Source organism: Phallusia mammillata, chromosome 7 (genome assembly GCF_965637545.1).
Source record: "Phallusia mammillata chromosome 7, kaPhaMamm4.hap1.1, whole genome shotgun sequence".
NCBI lineage: Eukaryota > Metazoa > Chordata > Ascidiacea > Phlebobranchia > Ascidiidae > Phallusia > Phallusia mammillata.
In genome coordinates this window covers 15,976,166-15,992,032 of record NC_137258.1, presented here as the reverse complement: position 1 = coordinate 15,992,032, position 15,867 = coordinate 15,976,166, and the positions used below count along the sequence as shown (strand labels likewise).

At 40.9% G+C, this 15,867-nt stretch overlaps 1 protein-coding gene across 2 annotated transcripts; it reads right to left on the bottom strand.

The window, feature by feature from the left end:
• Positions 1-2,061: 2,061 nt before the first annotated feature.
• LOC145238563 (putative RNA-binding protein 46) lies at positions 2,062-11,617 on the bottom strand. 2 transcript variants are annotated; one of them, XM_080101768.1, is made up of 6 exons: positions 11,402-11,617; positions 9,168-9,356; positions 5,499-6,534; positions 4,478-5,131; positions 4,070-4,213; positions 2,062-3,286 (listed from the first exon to the last, which is right to left on the bottom strand). In XM_080101768.1, exons 2-6 carry the CDS (start codon positions 9,284-9,286, stop codon positions 3,125-3,127), a joined length of 2,115 nt encoding a protein of 704 aa, XP_079957894.1. In that variant the 5' UTR covers positions 9,287-9,356; positions 11,402-11,617; the 3' UTR covers positions 2,062-3,124. The 2 variants fall into 2 exon arrangements, with proteins under 2 accessions (XP_079957894.1, XP_079957895.1); XM_080101769.1 differs by lacking the exon at positions 9,168-9,356 and having other exon boundaries at positions 11,402-11,616.
• Positions 11,618-15,867: the final 4,250 nt, after the last annotated feature.

Sequence of the window (15,867 nt, the reverse complement as noted above, 5' to 3'; positions counted from 1 at the left end):
CATACACTGGCGCAGAGTACGGGGGTGTGAGGGTGCCGCACACCCCCGGCCTTTATCTTTGTATAACGTCAAAATCGCATCTTTGTTCAAGTTACGTCGGTTTTAAAACGTTTTCAGCCAAGCGCAAACGCGCTTGCAGTGACGCCATTGATCGAACAGACGTCGGTTGAAACGCCACAATTGCAATTGTTTTAAAATACACATGCATTTTAATGCAGCATAAACATGACATATAGACAGGGTTGCCATCGACATGGACCCAAAAATAAGGACCACCGAAAAATTAATTTTTACACGAAACGAAACAAACGTTTTTGAACAAATCTTTGCATTTATACGAGCCATGACATATCACAGGCCATTTTTTGGCAGAAACAACCTGTTCCAGCAACTTCTTGGTTCGTACAAAATACTTCGTGCATCTTACGACAGCTCAGGTCGAGGTTTACTGTTACTTGTAGCAGGGATTCGACTAGTAATTGTTGAAAATAAGACAAAATAAGGACTCAAGTCCAAAACATGGACATTTCTTAGAAATAAGGACAATATGTTTTTCTAAGACATTGCCCTTCAAAATAAGGACAAATCTTAAAAATATGGACGGTATGGCAACCCTGCATATAGAGTTATAAAATATAGACTAACGTTTAAGTATTGTTTGGCGCAATAACTTTCTCTAATAAAAAATAGGCAATAAATTTACGATTTCTAAGCAGTGTTTAATATCCGTTTGCAAAGCACTGCAACGGCCTAAACTTGGTCCAAAGTGACCTCAGTTTAGGCGTCAACAATACATGATTTGAAACTTGAATTGCTATTACTTTTATTTTCCGCCCTAACAAATTACTTAAACGCCCTCTTTTTTGAATTTTCTGTATTTACTAAATACCTAAATAACAATTGTGTCTTTTAAACCTGCCAAAGAGTGCGAGTTTTGGTCATTGTTAAAGGGAATTCACAATTTATAGTAAGTTAAACTTCTTCCAAATTGGACTATAATAATTGACTGGGTAAAATTCGTCAAGTATCTTGTGCCTTCATTTTCTTTGGACACAAAGGTAAGTGTTATTATTCTTTTTCGGGAATGTGTCCTCCTTTTTGGTGATGAAAATATGGTAGGCCTACTTACGTTATAACCTGCATCAAACATAAATTCATTAAATGCCGACAGGTATCGCAGACAACACTCGGGTTGTTTAGGTCGGGTTAAAGTTATAGGCATGTAGCCTAATATACTAAGCTAATAAAGTTAAAACTAACTCAAAGCTATATAATTTGAAATCCCTGACGCAATGAAAATTTAATACCAGTATTCATTGCACCAACAATAGTATTCAGTGTAACTTTTGTCAGATGTGAGTCTTTGTGTTAGTAGCTTCTTGCCTTTACCCCACCTCAATGAACACTAAATATACGACTTTCTTTCGCAAGCAGCAAACACATCAAGCCGCTAGGGTGTGCTGTTGAGTTTGGATACAAGTGTTCATAGATATTTTAACTTGTGGTGCACATGCATCGGTGATTCGGTTGGCCGAAACATTCGAGTCCAATATGCCTTTTTGTCGTTGTTTCGATTTCAGCCTAAACTTTTTTTTAGAATTTTGGCAAAACCGAACTTTTCGGTGGCATATGAAACCATTTTTCGTTTCACAATCGTCCATTTTTAAATTTGCAAATTAACTAAACGTTGTCTCCACTTAAGTAAAGTCATGTTGTCTGGATAATATAAGATGGTTTTTCAGCTTACTTATTTTAAAAATGTTTTTGATAAGTCTTAAAAGATTTTACTTGCAACAACATGCGGTTCAGTTCAAAACTTCCATCAGAAAGTAAATTTCAATTTTCGGCCTGATTTGACTACATATTCGGTTTCGGTCCGAACCGTCTAAGGCTGTCTCGGTGCATCACTGTTCATATCTGCCGTTTACGCACATCATTCTTCACCTTTACCTGTTTTCACTACTTATAAACAAGTGTTGATTAACAAAATGTAAACAGCTTGACTCAATATAACTTGTAAACAAGACAAGTTGCCTCACAAACGGACCATTTATCACTGCACGCATTGCACTACGTTTTAATGAAACACGGAACTACACGTAACACAGCATTTTAAGTCACTACATCCAACGCATACTTATAACAAGGCAGAGTAAAAAACATGATGGGCACTTCATGCAGAAGTTTGAAAGTATGCCATAAACGTAATTAAATAAAGATTTATTAGGCTTATTAACAAATTCCAAATACAGGAAACAGGACACTAGCCTACAGAATAGTTATTTCGTATCAAGGAATTGTAGATTTTCAGTGGAACAACTGTAATTGTAGGGCTGTTAAATATTGTGGTGCTAAATGAAAGCCAGAGAAATGACCTACCCATTATAGAAATAACAACAAAACGTCACACTAAAAACTAGGGAAACACTGGAAATAGAAGTTGTTTGTTTAACAAAACTTTATTTTTATTTTCGTTTTGCAATTACAATTCTTACTGCATGTTTGCGACTAAAATGGTGAAGTTAAGAATTACACACAAGGAAGTAACAATTTGACACAAACAGGCATACACACAAAAGCCCACGCACGATTTGGAACACACACTGATCCCCGCAGATGTGTGTCGCAGAAGTAGGTGCTGAAACAGTGAATGACGAAGATAGTCACTTGGCGTGGATTAAGTAAAACATGTTCACATTCGTATGGCGCAGAAAAAAAAACAAAATTCGACCTGCGAACGCTTTTCGGAAAAAGTTACTTTGTACAAATTTCTTTATAAACTGCTTTTATCCCGTCGCACAGCAAACAAATGACAAACCACATACATCGCAAAGAAATTACTAATTCAATTCGATGGGCGTAAGTTCATACTGTGACCATGGAACACAATAATGACGGGATACGTAAATGACGTCAAGCGTGCGTTACTTGAACAAGGAAGAATACCCCGTAAAACAAAAACGCCAGAATAGTCTACCTCCCAATTAACGTCTGTTTCAGTGCGCTTAGCAAACTTTTAAACAGAATTGCAATGATGCAATCTTCGCAACGCATACAAACACCTGCAGTTCAACTAGCACATAGCGACAGTAAATCCGGCTTTCTGAGAACATGGACAGTGTTATCACTGATACATCACAGCAATGGGCTGCCCCATATGGTCCACAAAGGGTATCGGGATAGTTGGAGAAGGAGTTGTGACTGGTACATAGGATGCTGCAGCATGTTGTGTTTGTGCCACTGATGTTGGACTCGACCGAAGTTGGATCGCTGCAGGTTGTGCAAACTGAGAGACAAATTATGGGGTAATTTCACACTAATGAGCACTTACATGAAATCATTGCTTATGGAAGATTAATTTAAGTTCATGCAATCATCCACAATTTAAAGGGCCACAGTCGAAAACTCTGCAAACAAGTCTGCTCTAAATGTGTAACTTAACAAAATGTCCTTATTAGGTGAACAGAATGCAAGAGGGGTGCTGTTAATGATCACCGATGCAGTAATCTGGTTTAGCTGGTTTGTGCTTGTTTTACGACTTAGTAAGCAGGATCGTAGTGCTTTAACACCTGACACGACCTGCACATGTAACAGCGAGGGTAAACAATGGCCATTGTGACAACCAGGAGCAGATAAGGTGAGCTAACAATGCATCGACAATGGTACAAAGGGCGATGCGCACTGGCAGTAAAACAGGCCGGGACTGGTTGCAATCTCAAGCGATTAAATGCAGTTTACTATCAACTCGTATTGAAATAACATACACTGCAGGATAATGTCGAGCAAAGTGCGGTACCACTGCGCACCAGCTACCAAAAGATAACAGTGTTATTGCGGGGTAGAACACTTAAGCCACGTAAGCTCTTTTAAAAGGGGTAAAAAGTTAAACCTAGCACCGTATGACACCATCAACAAATAATCAATAATGTGTCGTGTTGATTTTTCAAATTCAAGTAAACTGGATTGGACTTCATGTGTTACCATTGAAACAAGAAATTGACAATTTTGTTTTAAGTTGACCCACATCCAATAAAATCAGAAAATGATCGATAATAATTATGTGTTATACCTGATACGAAGGGGCTGGAGGAGCTAAAACGGTAGGAACGGGGACAACAGCCGGTGATCCATCAGCTTGCAAAGCCAGTTGAGACAATACGTACTCTGCGGCATACGATTTCGCTTCTTCCACAGTCACGCAAAGCTTGTTGGGCTATAAAAAACATTTAATGGTCAATTTGGGGATCCAATAGACACCTAGTTACCTTTCAAATGTTAAGGGTCAACTAAGCCCTTACTGACAATTTATTATTTCTCTAAAAATTTGCGTTGGGCATCGAACTATCATTTTGAACAATATACACACATATTGCTACAGATAATGTTAAAGTGTAGAAAATGTCATTACCACTCTCTTATTTCTGGTGTTTCAATTCGCCATTGACTAAATGCAAAACATTACCATTAAAACTCTTACTTGAAAATACGGTTGTTGTGGAAAGAGATTTGTAAGAGCTGGAATTGATACTTTGTACAGGAATAGCTGTCTGTTGTCAGGCGTTGTGGTGGACAGAAGCTGATAAGTTGGGGCTCCCCACATTTGCCGCTGACAAACCTCTTCTAAGATTGTTTCTGGAAGTTTCTGTGGCATTACTGTCGGAATTACTTGTTGCATACCTGAGATCTGGGTCATAGTTGCAGGAGCGTACGGGTTAATTGCCTGACCGGTGGCGATAGCAGGCAGGGTAGCTTGTTTATATATTGCCGGAATAGACTGTTCATTGATATTGGTTGCAACTGACTGTCCGTTAAGTAAAGTTTGTTGGGATAGAAACTCCAATCCCCCGCCATTTACTTCGATAACACCTGGACGTTCTTGGTTATTTTTTGAATAGTACCGTCCATACGTCGCTTTTCCAGCACTGTAACCCAGATAACTATTGCGACTGTTGTTAGGTCTGCTACTTGCTGTACCCCGTCCTCGCTCGTTTCTCAATGAGCCACCGCGAATCGGTCTGGAACCGGTAGCCAGGTTATATTGCCCCAATGGTTGGTAGGCGAGTTCCGTCCCGTACACAGCGGAAGGATATACGATCATTCCATTCGGGTTGACAACGGTCGGACTCTGTACCTAACAAGTTGAAACAACGGTTGATCAATATAGGGCAAAAAATATTATTTCGGGTTTGTACAAAGATTCAGCATAAACGAAAGCAAGTAGCTGTTAGAACCAAAATCAAATATCATGGCGTTTGCCGTGATGTCATGCCAACCAGTTTCTGTTTCACCAAACCACATGTTCTGTCTCTGAAACAGAAACTGATGTAAATGCCATAGTCTACATCTTCTTTTAATGTTCAGAGACATTGACAACAATGGCAGACCGTAAATTTTGTGTTTTGTGCGCATTTTTTATAGTAGGAGATTTGCGAAATAGAAGAAAATGCTTATTGATAAACACGGAAGAAAAATCATTCTTGTCCAAACGTTTGACTTACCACTGCAGCGGTAGCAGGTGCATTTACTTCTGCGCCGGTTTGTGATAAAACCTTGGCTCCAACTTTCGCCATTCGGTTCCAATCACTCTTGTCAACCGGTTTCGCCAACGTCACTTCCACCTCTGCGTCATCTATCTTTGTGCCGTTGATTTTGTTCATTGCTTCGATGCAGGTTTCACGTGACGAGAAATGAACAAATGCGTAGTCGCGGATCTTTTTTACACGCTCAACACACCCGTGCGCGAACTGACTGAAGATTTCCTGCAGAGTGTCCTCGGTGGTTTCCAGCATGAGGTTACGCACGTAAAGAACTTTCACTTGATCCATTATTTCCTGGTCAACTTCTTGTTCGGGCTCAGCCCAGTCCACAGCTATCGGATGACCCCAAAGTTGAATACGCCCTGGAATAAGTTTACGCCGTGCCATGGCCGCTGCGCGGTGGCTGTCGTATTGAACAAACGCAAACCCGCGGTTTTTGGTCTTGTCTGATGCACTAGGATACACTATGACGTCGACAACACCCTCAGTGACCTTGGTCATCTCAGTAAAAATGTCTTCCTTCTTTTTTGATTTTGGAATGCCGCCGACAAACAATCGACAGTTGTCAACGCTGTAACACACACCGAGCAAGCGCCCTTTGCGTATTTCATAATTGTTTAGCTTTTTGACGGCGCCTTTCGCCTCGGACTTGGTCGTAAACATAACAAACGCGTAACCCCGGTTTTTCCCGTCGAAATCCATCATTAGTCGCAGTTCATAGATCCTTCCGGCAGTCTCAAACACCGGCACCAGTTCATCCTCGAAAACATCACGGGGAATTTTGCCAACAAACACTTCTGTGCCACGTGGGGGCGCTTTGTTTTCCCATCCTGGAGGAGGTCCGCCGTACTTTCGTTGACCGTTCTCTTGAGTGATCGCGTACCCAGTCCTTTTCATTAACGCCAACAAGGCTGGAGTTGTTACCAAAGGTGTCTCGGTGGTATCACCTCCTTGGCCAGCCTTTACCCCTGAATCAAGCACTTCATCAGCCGTCATCCTGTATAAGACAGCATTATTTATTTTAAAATTTATATTACGTGTATAAAGTCTATAACTTAATCGCGCAAATGCAAGGAAGTCGGTACACGGAAAATTATGCGTTGTAAATCATTGTATTCGACATGACACGACAAACTCTCACAGCTATACACAATGCCGTCACACGCCAAGATCTGCTTCCGTGTATTTTTGTTTTTGTACCAACTTCCCGGTTCTGTTCCGTGCTGTACGCTCTAAACATTGATCGCGCGCATGTCAAATAGTTTGTTAAGCCCGATGGAGAACTAAGCGTTTCTTATTTCTTCACGATCCAAATTTCAAAAAAAAAACCATGAGACAAGTTACTACTACTCTCGAAAACGAAACACACTTCAAGCGGTAAAGACCGATGTAATATTAAGCGAACATCTGCTTCTAGTTAATTTTTTCATTTTTCTAAGATCATCTTGTGCCGGAAATTAACAACAATTTTGTTCAACTCAACTTGCAAATCTCAGAGATTAAAGGCTGCCTTCACGCTACACATTTCAAAAATCATTATTATTGCTGCAATATTTCTCATGTGATTGCCTAACATTTTTTTTAACCATAGCTAAACGTCCAAGTACGCTATACGCAAAATACCGAATCGCCTTCTTTCTACCGATAATGTTGAGAATGTGAAGAACTTCCGGCAATCCCCTCTGTTTAACTGGCGTCGCACGGCAAGGCAAAAGTAACAGCTCAAACGACAGCTCGTTTTTCTTCTGTCGTTAATGGTCTTTCTGCTTTAAAATGACTTGCGTCATCAGTGAACCTCTAGCAAGCTGCAACATCGAAGTTTTCTGTTTCCACCCGACGCTGCTTCGCGGCTCTGAAGGAAGTAGAGCTCGCAGCGTCCTCGCGCACACGCAAGATGCGCAACGGAACCGCCTACCTGACTCACACTCGCCTGCTTCCAAACTTTAGCTCGAAGCTGCTTCCTTAACGTGCATTCACTTCACATGCGCTGTTGCAGCTCCCGCGATGGCACAAGATACATTTGTCACAAGTTTTTTGTTTTGGTGTGAACATTTTGTAAGGTTTTCTAGTGATAAAGTGCCGTGTTGTGCGTGATGTCGCTGGTGGTCGTTTGTACGTTGATTATTTTGTGGAGCATGGCTCTGGAGCACTGACGGCTACTGCCCATTCTTCCTGTGATTTGCTTCAAAACACAAACTGTCGAAATCTGCCCCTTTGTCGACGCATATTCAAACACGCTCTATAGCAGAGAAATCTCGCGCTCTCCGCGTGGGACCATTGTTGCGTGACAATAGATAGTCCTCGCCCACCTTTTCAGATAAACATTAAAAACAAACAGCACGGGCGTCTGCATTTGTGTGTCTGCTAGAAGCATAACATGATTGTGAAAGGATCGATATGGAAGAGGATATTTCATCGCCTCCCATACACAGGCAACGAAGCCTGGACTGTTTTCGAAAATGTGGCTTCTTCACGAAAAATCAAGTCCAATTTGCTATGGCACGGCTTGCAAAAAGAGCGAAGTCTGCTTGGCACACTTAGGTCTTCATGTTTACCTTAACAATAATCTGTTAATGCTGTCGCCTAAAACTCAATGACTGTCGCGTCCTATTTTTGTTTGCCTAAAGAGACGAACAAATAAGCTACACCCTGTCGAGTATTTGTCATGATTAACTGCACCGACTCTTGCCATTATTCAGACTCACATTAGTACTGCTTAGTTTCACTTTGCTGACAATTAGGCAATCGATGACAGGGGGACATGCAAGGTAATGTTCACTGTTTTGTTACGCTATGGCGACCACCCGCAAACTAAATCCCAAATGATTCGACTCATTAGAACATAAAAAGTATTTTGACATGCGAAAAACTTAACACCTTGTATCATTAGACTGTAGTTTTAACCCAAAACGGGGTGTGATGCCGAATGCATAAAATGCCAGAAACCAAATGCATAAATTTTTATCGATTGTGGTATTCTAAAACATGTCCAAGCAAGCTAATAACCACACAAGATTAATAATAAAAGAACGGAAGGACTAAAATTGGTAGAGGTTTTTAGCATAGAGAGCTTGCCGGTATGCCCGGATATTTGGTATCCTACACCCTCAGATGCCACCAACGCAAACGTCGTTTTTTTTTTCATCTTTGCATGCGCGAAATCTATCCAAAAAGCTTGAACACTAAAAACTAATAACAGGTATGCATTGTACCACACAACATCTCTGTGCAATTTGCGTACGGTCTGGAATCGTAAAGGTAACTTCGTTAAAACACCAATGATAAAGGCCCAAATTAGGTACATAGTAAAATACACAGAGTTACACCTTTTTTAAAAGCAAGAAAATAATATACTAATGCGGGTAAGTACGCATTGCTTTCATGTATCATGAACTACGATATCGTACACACGGTTGTTATCATACACACAGCCTGAGTTAAGCTGACATCGACAATTTTAAATCAACAAATCATTGTTACGCGATTTTTGTACCTTGTTTCCCACAAACCTTAACGAACAGTCCAAAGCAGAACCCCTGCCAACATCTTGTTACGTTGTACAAGGGTTCTTGTTCAACATATGGTGTTTTAATTTGCATGGCTACGGTATTCGGCATTCGGGGAACTCACCGTGTTTTTTCATCGTCTCTGCGACATTGCAATTTCTCAGCGGGCGGTTGAACCTCGTCAGGTTTATCTTCGCTAAACTGCCAGTCTAGCTTTCGCTTGTGCGAGCTTGCCTCGTCCATGTGGCATTTCCGTACAATTTTACCAAGTTACAAAAAAGTTAACTGGCGCCCTGGCCAGCTGCTGGTAAATCTGTACACACACACATACAAGGTGCGTAAGCCTTCATGCAAGCCATGTAAAGCACATACACACACACTCATACACAGTCACCTCACGTAAGACTACGCATATGGAGCTTGCCTGCTTAATACCAGATAGATGACGCGTATCACGGCCAGGACAATGCGCTATACGTTGCTTCCTGCTTTATACCCCGATCGCTATTCAATGAAGTCGCTAGTTTTACTTTCCAGCAAAGTTCGCGAGACGCTAATAGTGAGAAGTCACAAGGAAGCGAACACCAAGCCAAAAGGGGGATGACTAAAGCTGATATGCTATCGACTATGTGCATAACTGTACAACTCCACCACTGCCATGACGTAAAGTCAGCAGTCAAGCTTGCTTCTGCAAAATGAGACCCAGAACTTGCTTTCTAAATCGACACCCATAATTTATCGGAATGGCGGAAGAGTTGTAAAACGGGCAATTCTTTTTTACCCCGCGGTGACCTTGACGGGAGGTTTCGCTTCACAGCACTCGTTATAATTCAAATGTATACGTCGAGGGACAAAATCTTGTCTGTGTATTTCTTAGTAACTTTTATATGGGCTACTGAACCCCTTGTCTCAACAATCTGGCTCTTTCATGGTATAGACCTGGTCGTAGGCGCGCTTACTTGATGAAACGTACAGGAACTAGGCATCCTGTTTTATTGCGGGTGTTGCTTCGTGCAACATGACAACTTAATTGAGATACGTACATCCGTCTAACCTCAACTCCCATGTTTTAAAGCAGTTTAAAACACAATTTGTCACCGTTGTGATTTTCTATCTAAAACCTAAATTGCTTTCTTAAAAAAAGTTGTCGGACTAAATTACTGCGATATAATGCACCTGGCCTCACCTCAATAAATTACTCTCAACTTGCTTTACACTCTACAGAGCAACCTTGCTTTCTACGAGACTGTGACCTTTCCTGCGATACACCGTGCAATTCATTTTGAAGGGCCGTCTTCCTATTTTACTACACCAGCCTCTCCTGACCGCATTTAGTAGCGGTCAGGCTTCGCGTGTGAATACGGAAGTACATTCGCATCACCAACACAACGTTCTGTTAAACCCGCTCGCCAACTCGAACAGAGTCGTTGTCGTTGCTCCAGCCGAGAACATTAGGCATTAAAAATCTTGCCTTGTCGACCGAGCCCTTCTCACGTTTCAAATACAACATATTCGCACAAAGCACACACGATGAATGGCGCAACGTAGGCGACGAATTATGCCGCAGTCTCCGTGACTCGATTGTGTCACAGAATTGCTTCAATAACACAAAGCGACACGCGCTCAAATCTTTCTTTATCGACGCACCCTAGACAGCGATTTTTTTTTGGTAAAATTGTAAAGCAAAAAATCTCGGTCGATATGAACGGCCGCGTTGTGTGTCGATCGCGCACCGGTTGGCGAATTGTTCGCTTTTTCCGATTGCCGGCTGTTCCTTGTGTTTGACAATATTAAACCATCATTGTGAGTCGAATAAAACAGGTCGATATTCGCTAGTGTATCTATGCACCCCGTTACACTATTGACTACCAGTTCATCCAATTGTTACTCCGTGTGGGGCTAACCCCACGAACCAATGCACTCGAAAATAAATCAAACGCCCTTACGTCACTCGTGTGCTTGGCTGATAAAGGCGTGACGCCCACGGTCATGCTTGAGTGCCGCAAAAAAGACTATCAAGTCGTTTTCCTGCACGAAATTGTCGGCGACACGAGAGGTGTATCGTTTCAAAATATGCTCGAAGCTAGCTTGAACGTATCTTATTGCACTTTCGACAACAAACGACATTACTTTGAATTGCTGCGACGCACGAGCGCCCCCAATCGCACTGACGCGAAATGTAATATTATATCTATGCTGCGATTGGCGCTAATCAAACTAACTGTTTGTCAAACTAATCTTTCTCGTGAGCACCGCAGTCGTATCTGGTCTCGCTTTGACAATTTATCTATTTTTCAGTTCTTCTATACCTTTTTTGACATTTATACCGTGATGTAAAACGCAAATACAAACACATACCTGTTTATTCGCAACGTTGAAATGCCGAGTCAAACTTGTAATCTTCTTTTCGGAGGCTGTTCACAGCAATTTGCAATCAAAGCTTAAAAAAGCAATACACCACGATGTTGTGCACGCGAACCTATTGTCCCGGGACAAGTGTCGGTGGAGGTTGCGGCATGCTGCCACTTATGCTTGCAGCCACTTTTTTCGTCGTATTTACTTTTCGCCGTGTGGCGTGCTGTCCGCGGCAATGTAGTAGTTTGTGACGACGCAAACTATCTTGTAACGATACACCTTTTTTCTGCGCGAAACCCTTCCATGCCTCTATGTCGATGCTTGAAAATGTTCAGGCGCAAATTGATTGACCTTTAACGCAGGACAGTTTTGCTGTACTTTACCCACTACTACAACTTTATCGCTGGGTTGATCTATAGATTAAATGCGTTTACGTTGTCCAGCATTCATTTTACTTCCGAACACAGTTTTCCTTTACTTGGTAGTTGTGTTAGGAGCCAGGCATTTGAAACAAATTACATTACACAATAAGAACGATGCAGTTTGTTTGTATTCAAACATGTTCAACTACAATGGACACCACTATACGGCACGGTTTCAAATTAATTCCTCCGACCACCCACATATACGTCAGATATATTTGCAAAGCGTTTTTCGCTCATCCCCTATATGGAAATGTAAATACAAAAAGCTTTCATTTTTCACAGCCAAAAATGGTGTAGCTTAAGATAAATCGGACAGGTTTTACAAACTGGTCCCTACTGATCTCCATTTACAAGACAACCTTAGTCAATACAACATTAACTGTGTTGGAGAAAATGCCGCAACCGCTTTGGACTTAGCTAATGCACGCAGTAAAATGTTTGCCTAAAAGACCTTCAAATTTGCGGGAATCAGGCAAGTGGATAACCAACGCATCTTAGCTGGTGTGAAGTGACGGAGTGTGCTCTTGTTGTGACGTGGTTCATTGTATCTGTCCTGTTTACTCAACGTAACAGTAACTGCATTTATCAACAGTAATTGACCCCGGCGACACTGTAAAGGGTCGTGTCAGGAAACGGTCGCGGATTTAAATGTAGTTTCCGTCGCAGTTACAAGCGCGACGAATACGTTTAATTTGTTTTCTTTGAAGACGATCGTTTGAGCGTAAACTCATTTTCAATGTTGTAATGGTTGGAATATTTTTCAGAAGTTGCAGAATGATTTATTGTCTCTCTTACATTTACAAACTAGGTAATGTCTATATTTTCTGATCACAAAACGTTTACAAAAGTTGTACTAAAAAAACAATTTATCTTGGACAAAATGAAAAAATAGTTTGTTTACAAAGTGGCAAAAAACTTGCAAACTTTGCTCGAATCATTTTATTGTTATTTGCAAAAAACCTCCCACGCGCAAACGGTATTTACGATCCCGGTACCGGCAATACCAAACACAGGAATTTTTGTGGCATATTTCAAATCTGTTGCAGAAATAATTAACTACGACCTTCTTCACCGAGCACCACATCGCTCCACAAACAGTGACGTAATCCCGTCCGGGCTTGTACCATCACCCTATCCCCTCCCGTTAAAGATTTTGTGACGATTTAATTGGTGGTTGGACGCCAGATAAACATAGTTTCGCAACGCCAAACAAGTGGCACGTTGTAACCCTTTAAATGAAATTACAGTAAATGCACACTGCAATGGCTGTGAAAACATTAGTTTCGACTTTCATGCAGTGTGTCGTCCACGCTGTAACTTCCCACGCTTGTCAGTTCTTTCGACAGAAGTTGAAACCGAAATATATATCGCTTCTATACGAGTTACTTCGTGCCAGCTGTTCCTATAAGTATATCCTGGGTAAACGGGACGAAATATTGTCAAGAAGAAAATTGCAAACTGTAAAGTTCTGATTTACTTCACGCGACAGATTTTTTTACGTTTGAGTATCTTTGCCAAAACACGTAAACCGTTTTCATTTATCACGTTTTTCAGCAAATGGTTCTCTTTATAAAGATACGCATCAACCGCAAAAAGCTGGTTCAACAATTCAGGCCTATATCTAAGCATTAAACCTACTTCTATCACCAACGCAACGTAATGACTTTCAAATGGCGCCAAACAGACCAAAATGTCTTTCACTGCAAGCAAATATAACCAATTGCAGGCTTTTGTCCATGGTCGTCACGAAAGCGTTGACACTTTCATCTTTGGCGAATTATTTGATAAATCGGCTTTAAATGTCACGGGCGGAACAATTTTACTTTATGGCCTTGGCGACAGCTTTAGCGAATTTGAGAATAGGGATTCAATTCGAGGCTTGCACAGGGTGTTTGGCTCAGCACAAATTACACGCCCGCACGCTGCACTTTGTTGACTCTCGATGCATCATTACAGGGTTGCCGCATGCTTTAGGCGTTGCTCCTGCAAACTGTGTTGTTTCGTTCGCAAAGTACTTCGGCTTGTTGATTTGCGTCGTCCACATATAAATGGTTTTACGACAGAAACCGCACCAAATTTGGGCAAAAAAATTTTTCATGTCGGAACTGTTTTGATTTGGTCAACAAACACCATTCACGGATTTGTCATGCTGACTATCATTGAGTGAATGACAATGATCTATCTTTAGGCACATTCTTTGCGCATTTATTACCTTGATGCGGCTACAGACCATGTAGTATTTGACGGGTATATAATCACAACATATGACTTTTGCTAAAAAGGCAAAGTGCAAGCTCTCAAACTGACAATGACGTCAACTGTAACGTCATGCACCCAAATCGCTATTGTTTCAAGCTAGGTCGACGGGTGACGACGTGGCAAAACCTACAACCGCAGTAAAATGGATGGTTTTTAAATCCGCCTGCACGAAAAGAGATCGTGATTTTGACGGAAAGCTGCACAAGTCGGACAAGCTGTGTGGGTAGATCACAGAAATTACGTGTTTGCGTAAAGGTAATTGCACAAAAATACGGTCCTGGTGGTCTTCTGCTTGTAATTTCACGCATCGACAAAGCCAGGTTTGTGCACGTCAAGACATAATCTTATCACCCTTGTAGTGCATCTCATCCTACCACACCTGGGAGCACACCCCCAAAAGATTGATGGCTTTAAGTTGATTTAGTGTTGGTCAACATAAACCCAGGGTTGGCACTCGTAGTAAAGCGTCTTTTTCTTGATTCTTCGTGTAAGAACATCTGGATATATAAGTTATGCATAGGTTTATTATATGTAGTATTGTGGGTTTGGTCCAAAAGTAAGTTATGTGATTTTATTTTTTAAACAAGTATAACTACCGCGTGGTGTATATCTAAACAGTCTAACGCAGAAATACGTATATTTTCTCCCAAAACTTTGTATTATTAGTCTAAATTGTAAAATGTGAACACCAAGATATTTTTAATCTGCTACAAAATGTTGTGTTAAAATTTATTTACAGTTAAATTAAACGCGATTTTCTTATTTCACACAATATTTCGGTTAGCCTAAAACAGGTGACGTTGTCCAAATGAAAATATCTGCTTGTAAACTGAGGTTGAAAAAGTATGATTTAAAATGTATGTGGTGAACACCGTATTTGTTTGTTGATCCTTTTTACGCTGTTTTCTTCCGATTTAGAGGGGCGGATTTTTGCGATTATCGTGTTTGTTGTCACAATATTGCAAACACAGCAAGTTTCTGGGACATCTACTCAACCGTAGCATTTAAAGTTCAGTAGATCTTAATATAGAACCATTAACAATTAGCTATTATAAAACTGGAAGAAAATTTCGAAATGTATATCTTTATGTGACAAAATACACATGATAAATATTGATAGCTTTGTAATAGTCGAGTTCTTAAAGTGTAAGCTTACATTGGCAGTGTCAACGTTGGTTGCAAGAAGCACGCAAATCCGCTGTTGTGAGTTCAAGCAGTAGCGCATCAGATTTCTGAGGGTCGCCCTTCTGACTTTCACCGCAAGCGTGCCGCACTTGCTCGAATAACAAGGTATATACGTTCTGCTTGGCAAGCAACGTCTTGCCATGTTTCTGCGGTTTCATAATCAATGGCTGTTTAAGCGCTTTGTGGTCAATTATAATTGCGGGCAGGTGGTTCATTTTTTTAGAAGATTTATGAACATCGCATACAAATCACATCATACAATTACTTTGTATGGGTTTTTGATGCAATTTCTGTTCAATATCGGGATTTAGTACTTTTGGAGGGTTGTAAATTCTATGTTGTCTTAAATTGGTCAAAAAGTTGTATTTAAAAAAGTCGATAACCGTTATTGTACCCAAAACGTCAACAGGGAATTTGCTTAAATTCAAACATTTTTGTAGACTTTTCTACGGAACTGTTTACTTAACCTTTAACATATTAATAGAAAGCGAATCGAACATACTACAGATTCACTGATGCACGCACATCGCAACCTCTACTCCCTGGATCACTCCCAGTGTCATTTGAGACGGTGAAATCCTCTTAGCAATGTTTACAACT

What these genes read in the sequence shown, in the direction of transcription:
- LOC145238563 (XM_080101768.1), bottom strand. Translation starts at nt 9,286, where the DNA reads ATGGACGAGGCAAGCTCGCACAAGCGAAAGCTAGACTGGCAGTTTAGC. An exon ending in AGAGACGATGAAAAAACACG is followed by an intron (nt 6,535 to 9,167) that starts GTGAGTTCCCCG and finishes TGTCTTATACAG; the next exon opens with GATGACGGCTGATGAAGTGC. An exon ending in CACAACAACCGTATTTTCAA is followed by an intron (nt 4,214 to 4,477) that starts GTAAGAGTTTTA and finishes TGTTTTTTATAG; the next exon opens with CCCAACAAGCTTTGCGTGAC.